Consider the following 19,729-nt stretch of genomic DNA (forward strand, 5'->3'; position numbering starts at 1 on the left):
TCAAGAAAAGAGAATTGTCAACTACAAAAAAGTCTCTCAACATGCTCTTTGTGACCTTAAGCAACAGCTTTCCCCTCGTTGGGCCTCAGTTCTACCTTAAATTCAGAAGACTGTGATCGCTCACACCCAGCCCCAAAATTATCTCACCAGTCACTTGCCAAGCCCCGCCCCAAGCTACCTGGCGACCTTACTATTTCTGAGTCTGACTCCTCCCAGCGACTCCTTCCCTTTCAATTCCTTTGATAAATAGCTTCCCCTCTAATGGCTTTTGCTCTGGAAACTGCACCTCCTAACTCCTGCCAGAGACAGTTCTCCCCAGCATGAGCGCTGTCCCGCTCCCCTCGGCCAGGACAGCAGGTCTTCCCCTTAGCTTCTTGTTTCTGCTTTCCTTCTGGGTAGACCGAGGTGTGGTAGCTAAGGAGCTGAAGTTTGTGACATTGGTGAGTAGACTTTTCTCATTGCTTTTCCCTTAAAACTGTTACCAGCAGCGGCTGATAACCAAGTGTCAGGTTTCATATTAGCCTCCTGTGGTCTCCCAGAGACCAAACTCAGAAAGTGAATAATCAAGTTTCGCAAGTTCCTCCTAACGAATACTTAACGTGTCCTGACAAAAAGTGTTTGGTTTGGTTGTATGTGCCTTTGTCGATGTTCTTTATTCACTTACTTCACAACTGCCCTAAATGCACGTTCCTTTTGACAGCCTCAAAGGAAGGGGGAGCTTCCTCAAAGTGGGGGGAGGCCTCAGCTGGCCATGGTTCGCACTAGGAGCTTAATCGGGCTTCATTCAGTTTAATGATGATTAGTTTGCAAACCAAAAAACTGTCCTTTTCTGAATTAAGTAGCCCCTTCCCTTTTATTTATCAGGAAATTGGAAAATATATTTGTAAACAGTCTTTGAAGCGTAAAAATGAAACTAAACTCGAGACTTCGAGGAGGACTTCCTGATGCATAGATTTGGTTGACCATTAAAATAATGTTTTTCTCCACGCAATGTAACATGCGACAAATTATGGGGAAAAGGGGTGGCATGAAGTTAAGGAAAGAAAATATACTGTTGGTGTTATTTTAAAAATAGATAGAAAGGGGCTTTGCAAAGTAAAGGGGATTTATCATTTTACCTGGGTGTCCTGGAATCAATCCCTCTGTGTCTCCTGGTTTCTCTTTGTGTTTGATTTTCTTTGTATGTCTGTTTCTCTTGTTCTGCTTCACTCAGTCTCCCTCTGCCTCTGACCCTCTCTTTGTCTTTCACAGCCGCTCTCTCAATCTCTTTCTCTTCCTCACTTTTTTTTATTTGATAGAGTGAAAATATGCTAGTAAATAATTAAATTGTCATACTGTAAGAGTACTCAAAATTTATTTCTATAATTTGCAGGGAAGTCATCTTTTACTTAAAAATTAAACATGAAGTTCCTGTTTTCTCAGCGTAGAGTATTCAGCACTCCTTTCTTTCCCTACAGAAAATAAAAATTTCATACCATATGATTATTAGTACAGTAAATCGTTACTAGGTCATGAGTCAACAAATGAGAGACAGAGAATCAGAAACATATCATCAATTTATTTACAAATGATTTACCAGCTGCCAGAACTCTGTGCTAAAAAAAAAAAAGTGTGTAATATTGTGTACCTTCTGTAGAGACATCCATGCAAGTTAGACTTTTTTGTTTGTTTTTTTAACGTTTATTTATTTTTGAGAGCCAGAGAGACAGAGCATGCATGGGGGAGGGGCAGAGAGGGAGGGAGACACAGAATCCAAAGCAGGCTCCAGGCTCTGAGCTGTCAGCACAGAGCCTGACCTCGGGGCTGGAACCCACCTACCACGAAATCCTGACCTAAGCAGAAGTCGGACGCTTAACTGCCTGAGCAACCCAGGCACCATAGTTAGACTTTTACTTGTATTCCTTGCCAACATGTTCGTTAAGTGAGTGTTGGGACTCTGCAGAAATTACACTGTCAACACTGTAAACCTGTTGCAAGCTGGTTGAGTGGAATCTTCTCTGAGATATTACAGTGAAGTTTCAGTTAACTTCACGTAGCCAATTCTCTGCCTTTTTTACCGGAGTCCAGGCTAACTTCCATTGGTACCAAACTGTTGTGGCTTTCCTTTCTCCCCCATCACTCTCAGTTAACATGTATTCAAGGACCACAAGTTAATTCTATCTATCTAAGGACTTCAGCAAGAAGATACTACTTTCTTGTTTTTATTGATTAGAGAGAATATTTGACTATACATGGTTAAATTATATATCCAGGCAAATCCTTACAAAATTATTAGAACCAGGAGCACCTGGGTGGCTCAGTCGGTTAAGCATTCAACTCTTGATCTCAGCTGAGGTCTTGATCTCAGGATTGTGAGTTTAAGCCCAGCATTGTGCTCCGTGCTGGGCCTGAAGCCTACTTTATTATTATTTTTTAACATAAACAACATAATTTAATTGTTCTAAAAAGGCTTTTCCCTAGGCATTATAGTCTCAATGTTATAAATGTGCAAACTAAGACAAAGAAAGTTAGATTGCTTGCTTAGTATCATAAACTATATAAGTGTTCATTATTTTATTTTTTTAGCTTTCTTTTTTTATTGTTCAAAATTTTATTTAAATCCAAGTTAGTTAACATGTAGTGTAATAATGGTTTCAGGAGTAAAATTTAGTGATTCGTCACTTACATGTAACACCCAGTGTTCATCCCAACAAGTGCCCTTAATACCCATCACCCACCCACCACCCCTCCAGCAACCCTCAGTTTGTTCTCTGTATTTAGAGTCTCTTATGGTTTGCCTCCCTCTCTGTTTTTATCTTATTTTTCCCTCCCTTCCCCTGTGTTCATCTGTCTTGTTTCTTTTGTCTTTCTCTAACTGACGTATTTCAGTGAAGCCTACAAAAAAAAAAGAGAGAAAATTGTTAGAACCAGAATAAAGGAAAGCTGCCTCTGATTAAAGTGGTAACATTAGTGACAATAACCAATCGTGACTCAAATGTTTTTTACATGCCAGACATTGCTCTGAGAGTTCAATATGGAATATGTCACATTATCCTCCCAAAAACGCTGTAAAGTAGGGTTTCTAGGAAAACACAGGATACCAAGTTAAATTTGAATTTCAGATTAACATCAAATAAATTTTTAGTATAAAGGGTGTTTCATGCAATATCTGGGCCTCCTGTAGTTTTGTTTGCTATATCTGGCAATTGTTCCCCAAAGTTTTTGTAAAAACCTTACTAACTCTATTTTATAGATAAAGAAATTGAGACACAAAGAGGTTAAGCAGTTTGCCCATGGTTACACGGTGCAGTCAGGATTTGAATCCAGGCTGTATGATCAAAGAGGCCATGCCCTTAATCACTAAACATATTCCATTCCTGCTGTATGTGTTTAAGCCAGCACATGGAGCTGAGATCTTTCCATGGAGGTTAGGTGTACAGATTTAACTCCTACTCAAAATCAGCAGGTGGCTTCCTCGCTGTTTCTCTCTGATCCAAGAAAAATAAATCTTCCCCAATTCTAAAAAGCTGTTCTTGGCAGAAAGAGCAGGAAACTGTCCCGGGTTCTTGTTCCCTGTCATGAAGAGTCGTCACATGATCTTTTAAAACAGGTTTATCAAAGTTCGTCTCATGGAATGCTAGTTTGATGACTTGTTAACAGGAGTTGCTTGGTAAAAACAAAATGGGTTTCAGTAGTTAAATCTGCACTGGGAACAGAACAAGGGTTAAACTGCATTTCAGGTGTTTTAAGGGCAGGACTCCTCAGTCTTTTTCTGATATGTGCTGTGGCTTTAAAGGAAAGGATTTAATAAAACTGCATTTCCTAAACTTTGACCATAGAATCTACCTCCTTCTTTTCCAGAGTGTCCCATAGAAAACCCTTAGAGAATCATTATTCTTAACTTTTTAGAGAGAGAATAATAAGCATGGTGAGTATGGGAGGTCAAGGGAGATCTCTCTCGATTGCCTTTTTTCAGGTGGGACCTGAAATTAGTGACTGCCAGGATTAGAAGCCGAAGTAGGACATTCCAGGCCGACATAACATCACTGCCGTGAGGCTAGGATAAACAAGGTATTAGGTGTATGTGCCACAGGGGCTCTGAGGCAAAGCATGTTTAGTAAGAATATAAAGTTATAACATCCAGGTGGGCAAGGCCAGATCAGGTAGGGTGCTGTGGGACCCACGTAACATGCCAAATCTGCTTAGACTCAGTGGAGAAAGATCATTCATGGGGGTCCAAACCATGGGTTTTTGTGTTTGTTTGTTTTTGTTTTTGTTTTAAGTAACCTGTGGGCACCCAGGTGGCTCAGCCAGTGAGTGTCCAACCTTGCCTCAGGTCATGATCTCACGGTTCGTGGGTTCAAGCCCTGCATCCGGCTCTCTGTTGTCAGCGCAGAGCCCACTTAGGATCCTCTGTCCCTCTCTCTCCCTGTGTACCTCTCCCACTCTGCTCCCTCTCTCTCTCTCTCAAAGATAAACAAACATTTAAAAAAAAGGTTACCTGTGATCTAAAAGGATGAAGTGAATGTGACGTGGTGGGGAAAACAGTGGGTAGCCATCATGAAAAGAAGGAGATCTACACGACTCATTCAATCTCTTTGAGCCTCGGTTTCCTTCTTTGTTCAGGACAGCAACAGTGCCAGCCTGGCCTCACAGGAGTTGTGAGAATTGAAAGAGCAGGGAAAGAACTGTACAAAACCATGAAGGGTTGCACAAACACAAGAGGTTGTTATCCTGGATGTCTTCTATTGCAATTACCACTACTGCAAACAGTCCTACTGCTGACCCTCTATTTTTAGGTTTCTAAAGGATTTCGTAGAGTATGACTGCTGGACTGAGAACATAGGTTACAAATTTGGCAGAGCAATAGTTAAGAAGATTGCCTTTCCACAGACTTAAAAGAGGACCTAGGCACGTCCAAAGGCTCCAGCTGAAACTCCAGTTGCTCAAGAATCCCACCTGTGCACTTGAGGGCACTCCCTGATATGCACGTGTGCACACGCACACACACATATTGATTTCCAGTGCTGGGTAGCGGGGGATGGCTTATCAAGTGTCTCTGCGGGACACCCCTTCTGAAGAGCTCATGGCATGTTTGAGCCCTAAAACCTATTGAAATATAGAGGAGTTATTCCTGACCTGTAAGGACAGAGTGAGAAAGCTTGTTTAAGCCTTATGATTATGTTCCACGGCTCTGCTGTTTAACAATCCCTCCTCCAAGGGGACCACACTTATTTTCTCCCCAGGCTATACTGTCATTTAGATGCATAATCTCAGTTTTACTTTTTTATTTTAAAAATTTTTTAAATGTTTATTTATTTTTGAGAGAGAGAGCAATAGGGAGAGCATGCAAGAGTGGGGAGGGGAGCAGGCAGAGAGAGGGGAACAGAGGATCAGAAGCAGGCTCTGCACTGACAGCAGTGAGTCTGATGCAGGCAGGTCTCAAACTCATGGACCATGAGATCATGACCTGAGCCAAAGTCAGCCGCTTAACTGACTGAGCCACCGAGGTGCCCCTCAGTTTTATTTTTTAAATGGTATTCAGGGTTGTTTCTTATATCAAGGTTTTATTTTCCTCTAGTGCAACACTGCCTCCCCCCCCAACACACACAGCTTCCAATCTTAGAGGAAACCCCAGATTCCAGATCACCCACTGGTGGGATGTTAAGGACTATGTTTTAGCACAGAAGAATGAGTCTCTTACACAGGTTGAGAATGCAGGCATTGGAGATACACAGTCTGTGTTTGGATCTCTGCCCTATCATATCACTTACACTCTGTGTGACCTTGTGAGGTCACTTAACTATAGGGCCGATTTCCTTGTTTGTGAAATGAAGATAATAATAGTAAATGCTTTGTAGAACTGATGAATGGATTAAATTATGAGAAGCACTTGCCACATTTTCTAGGACACAACAAGCATTCAAAAAAACCTTGAGGAATTCTTGTGGTTATAGTACGGTAGGAAGCATTGTAAATTTTATTTCACTACAGTGTCTCTCATCTGACTTCTCTTTGGCTAACTCAGGGCCTCTCAGCTACAGGTACCCCCCTAGGGCACATTTGGCAGTGTCTGGAGAACTTTCGGGTTGCCACAACTAGGGATTGCTACCGATGTCTAGTGTGCAAAGGCCAAACATGCTGATAAACATCCCACAATGAACAGGACAGTCCCTCAAAAGGAATCATCCAGCCCCAAATGTTAACAGTGCTGAAGTTGAGAAACCCTGGAAACTAAACATTGTAGCTTTTATAATCTATTGAAATCATATAACAACTTTAGTTACTCTGATGTAGGAAAGTATTTTTGCACAATTACCTGGGATCTAAAAAAGTCTAAAATGTGTTTCGAAGATAGAGCACCAATGATTAGCCTCGATAATTTCTGAGAATGTGCAGCCTTTCTTCTTTCCATGAGGGGACCATTCATGACCGCAGTTTCTTACCTGACCAAAATGATTGCTTAAGACCCACTATACCCTTGTCTGTCTGTTTGTTGCAAACTGTTCTACTGAGACTTTAATTTCTTAGCAGTTTAGGGGACCAAAAGATCAGTTTTCTTTAGACACCAGAGACACAACCCAGGTCCTAGAGGCCTCCCTCACTTTCTTAGAATCCCATCTGAAAGATGACCAAAATTTAAGACTGTTTCTTATTCTACGTCTACTGGAGCATCTTAGCCAGGCAGTGTAAATGAGAAGTACAGGAAATCTCAGACACCGCAAGGCATTATGCAGCCCTCCTCTGTATTAAAAACGTTTGGTGGCCTCAGTGTAGACTTCATCTTGAGTTTCTTGAGTGTTTTACTTGTCTTATCTTTTGATTATAAAATAGCTTTGTGTTTGGTTTGGTATTATTCAGGAAGCATATTGGAATCATAAAATACCAGGGTCTTGAAAGTCCGGACTACTCTCCCCCAAGGATAAAATGTGCAATCAAAATAGCATGACATGCATATTAATCCAGAAGTATGTTCTTAAAGGATTGATGCTTAGCTTTTCTCATCTTCCTATCCACAAGTCCTTTATTCCTAATCTCCTAAAAACTAATAAATCATTGGCTCAAGACAGTCACAAATGGTATGTGGCATTTAAAAGCCACTATTTTTATGTTATGTAAAATTTTTAACACCATTTTTACTGTAACCATAATTAAGGAAGAATACTTCTTATCAGAGTTTGTCTGCGGTAAAGTGATTTTTCTAAGCTTTGTGTTCCTTCTTGCCCTGATATACAAACCAATCTCCACACATGGCTTGCCTGCTTTCTAATGAGTGATCGTCTTGTTACCTACATTACCTGAAACACAGAAAAGTGTTAGTGAGCTTAAAACAGTGGTCCTTGAGGCATCTGGGTGGTTCATTCTGTTAAGTGTCCGACTTCAGCTCAGGGCATGATCTCACGGTTGTGGGTTCAAGCCCCACATCGGGCTCTGTGCTGACAGCTCAGAGCCTGGATCCTGCTTTGGATTCTGTGTCCCGCCCCCCCCTCTCTGCCCCTCCCCTGCTCACACTCTTTCTCTCTCAAAAATAAATAAACACCAAAAAAAAAGAAAGAAAGAAAAAACAAAAACAGTGGTTCATAACCTGAGATGTACCTGGGGAGATCTTTAAAATCCTGATGTCCTGACCACATCCCAAACTAATTAAACCAAAATCACTAGGAGGGGGATCCAGTCCTCAGAATTTTTTTAATTGCCCCAGGTGATTGCAATGAGCAGCCTAGGTTGAGAACCAGTGGTTTAAAAGAAAATCAATTAGGATGAGCAGAGGCAAAACACCGAAGTGAAATTTTTAACATTACTGTCTTGACCTCTTTTCAGGTATTTAGGCACGGAGACCGAAGTCCCATCGAAACCTTTCCTAATGACCCCATCAAAGAATCCTCATGGCCACAAGGATTTGGCCAACTCACTCAGGTTGGTTGAATTTTTAGCTAAAGATTGCCGATAAGTCTTAAGGGAAATTAAACTGTGTGGATTCTGTAATATATTGAAGCCATACAACTACTTTAGTTACTCAGATCTGGAGGAGTATTTTGCACAGTTGCTTAGGATCTAAAAAGTCTAAAATGTGTTTTGATTGTGGAAGGAGAGGCAATAATGTTTAATTTCAGTAATTTCTCATTATGACCAGATCACCCTAGTGACTAGTAACTGTGGGGAAATTGTATAAAATAGCCAGTTTTGATTTTTTTTTTTACCCTGTTTGGCTTTATTGAAGCATGAGAGCTGTGCATGGCCACAGATGAATACATGAACTTAAAGGTGCTGAAGAGAGCCAACAAATGCTTGGAGGCCAGCCCCCCGAGTTTCTCAGCCTCCACCTGAGAAAGTAGAAAATAATCTTGTAGTCGATAAACTGAATCAGCAGGGTTAGGAAAACAGAATTCCTCTGCAAATGCCCATACCAAATTTGATTTTTTTTATCAGCTATGTACACTGGGATTGAGCCTTCCTGATAAGTGGTCGGTTAAACATAGGGAGCCCTGCTCCCTGAAGAGCACCAAAGGAGAAGGTGAAGGGGAGGAGGGCAAAGGCGTCTGTAGTCACCACTCCAGTGCCCCACCCCCTTCCTTTGCAAGAGTGGATGGTGCCTGTTTGGGGCCATGAGGCCGCAGGTGTTGATTCTGTCCCGACCAAAGCAGTTTAAATACATTAAGAAAATCTCATAGAATGTTTAGAGTCAAAAATCTCTAAACATTTAACTGAACATTTAAACCAGTGGATCTCAGGGTGCCTGGGTGGCTCGCTCAGTTGGTTAGGCGTCTGACTTCAGCTCAGGTCATGATCTCATGGTTCGTGGATTCGAGCCCCATGTCAGGCTCTGTGCTGACAGCTCAGAGCCTGGAGCCTGCTTCAGATTCTGTGTCTCCCTCTCTCTCTGCCCCTCTCCTGCTTGTGCTCTCTCTCTGTCTCTCAAAAATAAATGTTAAAAAAAAATTTTTTTTAAACCAGTGTACCTCAATCGTGGCTAAAAATTGAGATTATTTGGAGAGCTTTAAAAAATATTGATGTCTGTCTGGGTGGTTCTTATTTGATTCATCTAAGATGTGGCCTGGACGTTGGGATTTTGAGAAGCTCCTCAGTTGAGCATTTGACTCTAACGTGCAGCCAAGGCTGAGAATCACTTCCCTAACTCAACCATGTTGCTTCATAGAGGAGAAATCCCACTGAGGCTATTTGAGGTCAGTATCTTTTGGCTCCCAGGTCTGAGCTCCTCCCACCATAGCCTACCCAGCTTGCAGCTCCTTAAAAGAGAGAACGGTAGCAAAAACCCAGCACTAGTCCTTAATACCTGTGGCGGTGTGAAGAGTCCCGTTCCCTTGCTTGCTTTTCCAGTAAGACGATAAAATACTTTTAGACTGTGGGATCTGATTCTCCTCTGGGTGTCTCTTGACTAGCCATCAGATTTTCCTAGAGCAGTGTTTCTCAAGCACCAAGTATAAATGTATCATCTTGTTAAAATGTAGGTTCTAATATTCAAAAGAAACGAAAACACTAATTCACAAAGATACCTGCACCCCCATGTTCATTGCAGCATTATTTACAAGAGCCAAGACATGGAAACAACCTAAGTGTCCCTCAACAAATGAATGGATAAAGAAATATATATAGAGACATATATATCTATATATACACACATACACATATGTATATATGATGGTATATATTATATATATGGAATATTTGTAAGCCTTAAAATTATTAGATCCTGGTGTTTGGGACAACATGGATGAACCCTGAGGGCATTGTGTAAAGTGATATAAGCCAGACAGAGGAAGACAAATACTGTATGATCTTATTTATATGTGGAATTTAAAAAAAAATTTTAAAAACCAAACTCCTAGAAAAAGGGATCAGATTTGTGTTACCAGAGGCAGGAACTAGGGGGAGGGAGGTTGGGAAAAGGGGGATCAAAAGGTACAAACTTCTAGTTACAAGGTAAATAAGTACTAGGGATATAATTTACAGCACAATGACTATGGGTAAAACTGCTCTATGATATTCTATGATATATAGGAAAGTTGTTAAGAGAGGAGATCCCGAAAGTTCCCATTACAAGGGAAAACAATTTTTTTTTCTTTTTGCTTTCTCTTTTTATTGTATCTGTATGAAATGCTAACTAAATTTATACCAGTGATCATTTCACATTGTATGTAAACCAAACCATTATGCTGCATACCTTAAGCTTATACAGTGATATGTGTCAATTGTATCTCAATGACACTTGGGGAAAAAATGCAGATTCTAATTCAGCCAGTCTGACATGGGCCTAAGAGTCTTCATTTCTAACATACTCCAAGGTGATACCAATGGTGCTGGTACATGAAGTAGCAAGGTTCTAGAGCTCAAATTCCTCCCTTGGCCAGGCACTTCCAATCTACATAATGACCGAGTGATGGCTGTCTAGGTCACTGGCTCTCAAAGTGTGGTCTCTGGATGAGCAACATCACCATCACTTAAAACTTGTCATAAATGTTAGCTCTCTGGCCCTCCCCGACTGAACCAGAAACTATGGGGTTCAATTCTGGGAGCTTTTGTCTTAATGAATCCTCCAGGTGATTCTGGGAATGCTGAGTTTGAAATCCCCTGCTCTGTGGAAGATGACTGTTTCTTCAAAATTCAGCTGTAAGTTAATGCAACAAATTAAGTCCAAAGTACCTGCTTCTTTAGCTACTCGCATCACCCAGGAAACTAGCAAAAATTAAAGCACACCTGACTCTTTTCACACCTGCTTCCTCATCCTAGGGAGGTGGTAATGATCATGGTATCTAGGAGTAGAAGCAAATGAACAAGTGGGACCAAGCCGAGCTATAGTGACCATATCCTCTCTGACTCCTGAGGCTCTGGTAAAACTTGGGATTAAAGATGGACTCGAATGCAGTGTTTCTCAAAGCATGGCACTCTACCACATGGATCTGAATCACTCAGGGCACTTGTTGAAATGCAGATTCCAGGGCCACCCCAGGATCTAATGAGCAGGAATCTCTGGCAGAAGTGCTGAGTCATCTGCATTTCAACAAGAACCCCTAGATAATTTTGCTTCTGATGCACAGTAATGCTTGAGGATCACTGAACTAAAGCAACACTCCTCAATGGTTATTGGCCATCAGAATCTTAGTAAGCTTGTTAAAAACAGGTTCCTGAGCTCTATGCCCCCCCCCACCCCGAAGATTCTGGCTCAGTAGATCAAGGTGAGTCCTAAGAATTGGGTTTCTAACATACTCCCAAGTGATGCTAATACTGCTGATCCCCAGACCACATTTTGGGTAGGAGGCTCTAGTTTTTCATGAACCAGGCATAAATAAACTGTGCAGATAATAAATCATTATACCTAGAAGTTAAAAGTGATCTTCAGGGGCCCCTGGGTGGCTCAGTTGGTTGAGCATCCGACTTTGGCTCAGGTCATGATCTCGCAGTTCCCGAGTTCAAAGCCCCGCATCAGGCTCACTGCTGTCAGCTCAGAGCCCACTTCAGATCCTCTGTTCCCACCCCGTACCCTCCGTCTCTCTCTCTGCATGTCCCCTGCTTGAACTGTCTCAAAAAATAAATGCAACAATGAGAAAAAAGTGATCTTCAGATTCATCAAGTCCAACTTCTTACCAGATGGTTGAATTTCTTCCACAAAACCTCCACCAAGTGGTCAACCAGCTCTCTTGAATGTTCTACAACAAAGATGAGCCAGTGATGTTCTACCGCACCAGAGATGAACCATTTATTTAAATCAGATCAATCACCAGCTATTAAGTGTGCAAGGCTCTATGTTAAGTGCTAATAAAGGTGAATGAGTTTTCTCCAGAAGTCATGGCTAAAGATTACAACTCTCTTTTCTTGTTTTCATTTAAAAATATGTTGTTGTTTTTGTTGAACTATTGAAGTGCACCGTTATTTACTCCGCTCATTCAGTGAGGAGAGATGAGACTCACACATAAGATTCCAGAATTTACTTTCACTGATTTTTGCTTTTATTTGTTCTCATAGCTGGGCATGGAACAGCATTATGAACTTGGACGGTATATAAGGCAAAGATATAGAAAATTTTTGAATGAGTCCTACAAACGTGAACAGGTAAGTTGGGGATCCAAGAGTGGAAACGTTTTTCCTTGATAGGATGTAACATAATGGTGCATTTGTGAAAGTGTTTTACCTGTTTTCCAAGGAACTTATACAAGTCAGAGATCTCATTTACAAATATACTCCTCTTTATACAAACATTTTATTCCTAAAAAATTTATGAATATGAATAAGTTCAAAAATTTATGGATAACTATTGGCAAATACTTTGGCTTGGCAAGTAGCCACCACTTAATTGATCTCTTTTGTCAATTCAGCTATTGACATACCATCTGGCATTCTCATCATACTGTCTCTATCTCCATAGATACTACGATCATGATGCTAATGTTTTGGTGTGAGGGTCCTGGCCTTTCTCAAAAATACTCTTCACTCCACAGTGGAAAACCCACAGTTCCAACTGGTTGGATTCTCCTTTGATTTTCCCCACTCTAGGTTTACATTCAAAGCACGGACGTTGACCGGACTTTGATGAGTGCTATGACAAACCTTGCAGGCCTATTTCCCCCAGAGGGTATCAGCATCTGGAATCCCAGCCTACCATGGCAGCCCATCCCGGTGCACACAATCTCTCTTTCTGAAGATCGGGTCAGTATTCTGGGATAACCAGGACATCCCCTGGGGCTGAGGAGGAGGAAGGCAGGTTGTCCAGTACTTGTGGGCTTGGAGGTCTGGACACTGCTTGGTCTGTGCGATCTCAATCCTTTTCTAATAAAGGTACAAGGGACAAAGTAGGACACAGAAAGCCCCAGGCAATAGAGAGTAGGAAAAGAATCTCAGCTTGGATCTTTATCATCTACTTTGTTGTGCTACTCTTTCACCGAATGGCAGTTCATCCCTTTCCATCTTCACACACACACACATGCACACACACGGGGTTCCCCTTGTTCTACCTTCAATTCCCAGGCTTTTGGCGCCCCGCATAGGGGTCTCTTTCTTCCAGAACACTCTAAGACCTCTCTCCCTACAAAACACCCATCCCCACATGAAACTCTCATTCCAAGGTAGGGGAAAAAAGAAAGATTTGAGTACCTAGTTAGTGACTAGCACTTTATATGTGTCATCATATTACCTTTTGTAACAATGTTGAACGGACAATATTAGTGTTCTCCTTTTATATCCAGGGATATAAGTACTCAGAAAAATAAATAAAATGGGCTCAATGCCACAAAGCTGGTAAGCATCACAACTGGGACTAGAACCAGGCCTGGGTCATTCCAGAGCAATTTCTTTCCCTGTAAAATAGTGGTTCTCAAAGTTATTATATTAGAATTACCTGAGAATGTTTTAAATCCTGGCACCTAAGGCACTCTCCACAACAAATCAGAATATCTGAGGCTGGGACGCAGATATGAGTACTTTTAAAATAATCTCCCTAGATGTTTCCAGTGGACAGCTGAGTGTGAGAACCAGTACCATAAACCAAGCTGCCTGAATGAGGCTATATAAGAGAAGCTCTCAAAATTATTTGCACTGCATAGGAGGGACCAAGAACTCTTTAACATTTTCAGAGGAATTGCTTTATTTTAATAGTATTAAATACATCTAACTAATCTCCCAGATGCGTGATTTAAGACTAGATGAAGGAAATAGTTTGGGACAAGGAATCCATCATGATTCCCCTGCAGTCACATTGTAAGCATGACCATGTCATTTCTCTGTAGCTGGGGCTTAGCACAACTTCTGCACCCGGATTGTTGCCCAGAGACCCCCTGGGGCAGGCCACTGTCCTCTTTGCCCTGCCAGTACTCCTAGACATTTGACTGAACTGTTGCATCTAATGACGTAAGAATATTTCCCAAATACTTTGTAGAAACAGCCTGAGCCTGTCAACCTCACTCCAGGTAACTCTACTTTAACCAGTCATTCTGATGTTTCCTGAAAAGATAGGATGATTTATTTGTACCTCTTTTTCTTCAACAGAATCAGGAGTAAAATATTATGATGATCAGTGTTCTTAGGAGTTGGTGAATATTGTCTTCCAAAAAGAAAAAAAAAATCACATTTGCCACAGCCTTTTCTGCAAAGATAGACACTGGACAGCAGAACCAAATTTAGCCGGTGCAGACCAAGGTAGCTGTTTAACCCTTAATCCTGAAAGCTAGTAATTAAATTATGTAGTAAAGAGAATATAGGAGCTATTAGAAGAGGAAAAGAGAAACAAGGAGAGCGAGGGAGAGAGAAGCAAGCAAGATTATCATGGCTTCCAGCTACGTGCTAAGATGAAAACAGTTCTAACATCAGCTAAGAAATCTGACAAAATCAATCAACACACAGTTATTCCCAGAGCTGTGCTAAGTGCCAAAGAGAAATATAAGGCCAGGTTCCTTCCCTAATTTATCATCCACTTGATTACAAAAGACTCGCATGTGTGACACGTGCAGACCACAATACAAGTGGTGGGTTGATGATCCAAGTATAAGCTGCCTGTGCTGGAGGAGCCCAGAGAAACACACACATGGAGCTGCACAGGGCAGCCCGTAATGACAGAGTCTTCGTGGAGGGAGTGAGAGCTCGCACCAGACCTTGGAGGAAGGAAGGAAAGGAGAAGAAAGCAGCCCCAAAACATGGCAGTGGGTGAATATACAGAGGGCTTGCCCTTCTGTGTCCAGAGTTCGTATTTAGAAAGAATGAAAATGGCTGAATAACTATATTGGACACAGATTAAAGAATCCAAATTGAATAGCCAGGGGGAATCTTGGGACTAAGTGGCAGTGTGATATAGGAGGGCTGCATTAGGGGTGCCTGGGTGGCTCCATCAGTTAAGCGTCTGACTCTTGATTTCAGCTCAGGTCATCATCTGATGGTTCATGAGATCAGGCCCCATGTCGGGCTCTGCGCTGACAGCATGGAGCTTGTTTGGGATCCTCTCTCTCTACCCCTCCCCACTACCCCCTCCTCCCAAATAAATAAACTGAAAAAAAGAAGGAAGGCTGCATTTAAAGCTGGAGAACCCTAGGTCTGAGAGCCAACTACCATTTCAGACACTTGACCTCAAGTCACCCCCCCACCAATCAGTGTCCTTTTCTGTAACGTGGGAACAACAGCACCCACCTATTTCATGACGATTCATGAAAACCCAGTTGATTAAGAAATGAAAATTTTTGTTAATTACAAAATGCTGGTCAGATGTTTAGGTGATTATCCCACTTATTTTCAGCCTCTCTCATTTCAATGTGTGGGATGAGAAAACTAAAGACTAGGAAGGTTGAGTAATTCATTGAAACCTAGGCCTTTAAATGAATAGCCCTGTCCCTTTTCCCTTCACAGTGTCATTCGTTCTGTGGAAAAATTAGAAAGTCATGCAGGGAAATGAAGATGTAAAGCAGCAGACATAAAAGAAACCTGTGCACGTTCATTCTTCAGTACCATGCACACATGATAAGTGGTGGTCTGAGGCACCTGTCTGACAGTGGTTGGGAAGCAAAGGATACTGGAGCATCTGAGAATATCTGGGGAAGCAATTCAGCAATGAGGAGATGAAGGTCTGAAATTAGATGCTAAAGACATTAGAGGAAAGAAAGCAAAGTAAGACAAATGAGACAGAGTCAGGAAGCAAGTTATTAAGAAAACAAGTTTCCTGAGTAGCTACTCATATGCCAGGTTCTGTTCGAGGCATTGTCAACACAGCAGTGAACAAGAGAAACAAGATCCTGACTGTCCTCGAGTTTGTATTTTATAGGAAACAGATGATAAAGAAGTAAAAAATAGTAACGATTTCAAATGGCGATGAGGTCTTTGAAGAAGATAAAGCAAGAAAGAATGGCTAGAAGAGGCTGGTGAGAGTCACCGGGGGCACAGTCTCAGGCAGGGGACCGTCTGCAGCGCCCCCAAGCCTGTGAGCTCAGGGGATAGTAAGGAGCCCGACAGTGTTGCTGGAGAGGAGTGGGTGAAGGGGCAGTAGCAGGAAAGCAGGGCAACGAGATCTCTAGACTTAGCTGAGTTTGGATTCTAGCAAGTAAGATGAAAGCCAGTGAAAGTTATAAACTGCAGAATGGTGTGGTCTGATTGATGCTTTGGAAAGATTTGTGTTTATAAAAATGAAACGCGAGGGACACCTGGGGTGGCTCAGTCAGTTAAATGTCTAACTCTTGGTTTCGGCTCAGGTTGTGAAATCATGGTTTCATGAGTTCGAGCCCTACATCGTGCTCTGTGCTGTCAGTGCAGAGCCTGCTTGCGGTTCTCTCTTGCTCGCTTTCTACCCCTCCTCTGCCCATGCTGTCTCTGTCTCTCTCAGAAATAGATAGATAGATAGATAGATAGATAGATGATGTGAAAAGGATTAGAGTAACTGCAGTGTGGAGAATGAATTGTGAAGGTAGAAAGAGTGGATGCCTACTGACCAAATAGCAGACCCTTGCATTAATTGAAGCACAGGTTACGGTGGTTTGGACTGGGAGGGAACATTGAATAAAATGAAGAGGGGTCTATTTTGGATATATTTTGAAAGTAAACAAACAACTGAGTAGTCTATGAAATAGGATGATAAATGTTACCATTGCAAAATTAAGGAGATTACAGAAGTAAAATGGTTAAAAATGAAGTTGAGTTCAGTTTTGTACATGTTAAACTTGAGGAGAAAGAAACATCCAAGTAGTGATGTCCACCGAAGGCTGGAAATACGAGACCAGCCACAAATGAAAAGTCAGAGCAGCAAAATAAGCTGAAGAGTCACCAACCTGTAGGTTATATTAAGACTACAAAAGATTGTTGAATTTAAACTCATCCCTTTGTCCTCATAATGGGTTTTTAAATGTATTTTTCTACATATTTAGTATATGCCCTTATTTTAACAGCCTGCGAACTTGCAAGAATCCAAGTCAATGAATGGTTAATCAATCTCTTAAGATTCTTTCCAGAACCTCTTATTCATTTCTCCATACTTATGTGGGGTGGGGGGGGGGGAGGGGGTGCATGTGCACATACATGTGCAATTTGTGCTAGAAATGAAAGACGTCCAGTAGGAAGCAAGATAATCATATCAACATGGAAAACCAGGAAGTGTGACTCTTTTACCAATGATATAGTCCTACTTAGGCAAATTCATGAAAGAAGAAAAAGAAAGCTTTTCAGTTCTGGGTACATATCCTACTCTTTAAGACCTACAGACCATTTATCTCCTTTTCCTCAATTTTAGAATTTCCTTTCAGCTGAAAACACATTTTAATCTTTTATTCAGGTCGCTTTGTACCTAATGAGGCTTAAAATATGTCTACTGCTTCTTTAGTGAAAAGTTCTTCCAACAAAGAATTTATGATTTTTCTTTTGTCCTCAGTTGCTGTACCTGCCTTTCGGGGACTGCCCTCGGTTTAAAGAACTTAAGGATGAGACTCTCAAATCGGAGGAATTCCAGAAGAGGCTGCATCCTTATAAGGTTAAAAAATGGTGTCACTTAGTGGTGTGCAGGAGTGAAAGGGCCAAAGACAAAGGATGAAACTCCAGCTTCTTAAACATGTGGGAGGAATATGTCTGCCAGTGGCTGGTTATAGCAATGGGTTAAAATGTTTAGTGAGGGTCAGTCATCTCTACCCCGTCCCCTTCCCTGTGTGAGACCACAAACTAATAACGAAGCCAGTCCCTTTCTAATCCTATACCCGTGTGTCTGAAGGAGTCAGACGAAATTGCATAGCTAGGTCAGAATAAATGCAAGTCTAAAATGATCTGCCTTATTGCGGTTGAGGGGTTGGGACCATTTATCTTCAAACATAAAGGATAATCTTTTTTATGTTTCCACTTTGCAAAATACCCCTTTTTAATACTATGCAAAAGATAGGTATAATGCTTCATACTTTTAAGAATATTTTGGGGGCACCTGGGTGGTTTAGTTGGTTAAACATCCGACTTCAGCTCAGGTCATGATCTCATGGTTTGTGGGTTCAAGCCCCGCATCGGTCTCTGTGCTGACAGCTCAGAGCTTTGCATTCTATGTCTTACTCTCTCCTTGCCCCTTCCCCACTTGTGCTCTCTCTCTGTCTCTCAAAACTAAATAAACGTTAAAAAGTATTTTTTAAGAAAAAATAATATTTTGAATCTCTAATACATTAAATACAGTGGAAAGTCTCTTAAAGACCCCACAGGTAATTGCTGGTAGTATTTTCTTATAAAGTCTTGCAGTTTCTTTATGCATATGCAAATAAATATGAATATATTTTGGTGGTTTCCTCTTTGCTACACAAAAGTGGTATACTATATTCACAAGGTTGGACACTTTGGGTTTTTTTCAATTAACAATAGATCTTAGAAATATTTCTATATGTGTACATAAAGAGCTTCCTCATTTTTTTATAACTGCATTTGAATTCATGGACCTCCCATACTTTAACCAGTTCATATTGATAGACAAGTGAGTCATTTCCAGTCATTTACAGTCTGTATGAATATCTTGTGCATCTAAATCATTTCGCAAGAATATCTGTGGAATAGTATCCCAGAAGTAGAAAATCTGGGGCAATTGGAAATATTATCAAAATATCCTCCAAAGTGATTATACTAATGGCTACCCCTGTCAACAATGCACAAGATTGCCTGTTTCTCTATAGCCTTGCCAACAATATGTAGACAACTTTGAGGAGATTTGCCAATCTGTATGTTAAAAAATGTTATCATTAGAAGCATCCCCTCTAAAGTCAGGAACAAGACAAGGAAGCCCAGTACCATCATCATTATAGAGCATTGTGCTATAGTACTTTTCTCTTATGATGAGTGAACTTTGGATATCTTTATCTAGTTAAATGTCTTGTATTTCTTGTTGTCTTCATATCCCTTTACCATTTATCCTTTGAGTTATTGCTTTTCTCTTTTCTATAAATTTTAGGAGCTTTCTCCCTGTATTTTGACATTTTTTTCCTGTTCCATAAAGGGCATTATTTCTATTGTTTGCCTATTGACGTTGTTTACAGTGTTTTTGCTAGGGCATAATCTTAAGTGTGCTGATGCATTCATATATGGTTTGTATATTTGTAGTCATATTTAGAAAAGTTTTTCCCACTCCTAGGTAATAAAGGAAGTCTTCAATGTTTTCTTCTAATTCCACTCTATCATACATTTACATAGTGGACCCATTTATAGTTTATGCTGGTGTGAGCTGTGAAATTTGTAACCTGCTTAAGTTTTTCCATATTTCCCTAATCACCCTGTCACTATTTATTGAACAGTTCCTCTTTTTCCCACCTTTTTCTTATTATATATATTAAAATTCCCCAGTGTATGTGGTCTGTAGCTGGAATTTTTATTCAATTATTTTTATGTTTCATTAGCCAAAACTACGCTGTTACACTTAGTAACATTTATACAGGCTTTAATATCTAAAAGGCTTGTCACGCTTCACTCTCTACTTTTCTGGTTTTTCATGACTATGTTTTTATTTTCTTTGTGAACTTTAGAGTCCACTTGTCTGAGTTCCAAAACCACTTTTTTTTCACTTTTTAGTGTTTTTATTGGAGTCAGATTAAATTTATATATTAACTCGGAGAATTTGCAATTCTATGATATTGAGTCTTCCTTTCTAAGAACATGGTACATGTTACTATTTGTTCTCATCTTCAAGATTTTTTTTTCAAGTCTATTTATTTATTTTGAGAGAGAGAGCATGCACGGGAGGGGCAGAGATGAGAGAGAGAAAGAATCCCAAGCAGTCTCTGCACTATCAGCATCAGGAGCCTGATGCAGGGATCGA

General features: G+C 40.8%; 1 protein-coding gene across 3 annotated transcripts in view; it reads left to right on the forward strand.

Moving 5' to 3' along the window:
* Positions 1–228: 228 nt before the first annotated feature.
* Positions 229–19,729, forward strand: part of ACP3 (acid phosphatase 3) — a 45,450-nt gene continuing 25,949 nt past the window's right edge. For 2 of the 3 annotated variants that reach the window (XM_047876140.1, XM_047876141.1), the window contains exons 1-5: positions 229–440; positions 7,801–7,896; positions 11,962–12,048; positions 12,490–12,642; positions 17,330–17,428. In XM_047876140.1, coding sequence (XP_047732096.1) covers positions 321–440; positions 7,801–7,896; positions 11,962–12,048; positions 12,490–12,642; positions 17,330–17,428 — 555 coding nt within the window. In that variant the 5' untranslated portion in view covers positions 229–320. Of the gene's footprint in view, positions 441–3,955; positions 4,051–7,800; positions 7,897–11,961; positions 12,049–12,489; positions 12,643–17,329; positions 17,429–19,729 lie in introns of all 3 variants that reach the window. The other variant, XM_047876143.1, reaches the window with a different exon arrangement.

Source organism: Prionailurus viverrinus, chromosome C2 (genome assembly GCF_022837055.1).
Source record: "Prionailurus viverrinus isolate Anna chromosome C2, UM_Priviv_1.0, whole genome shotgun sequence".
Classification (NCBI taxonomy): Eukaryota; Metazoa; Chordata; class Mammalia; order Carnivora; family Felidae; genus Prionailurus; species Prionailurus viverrinus.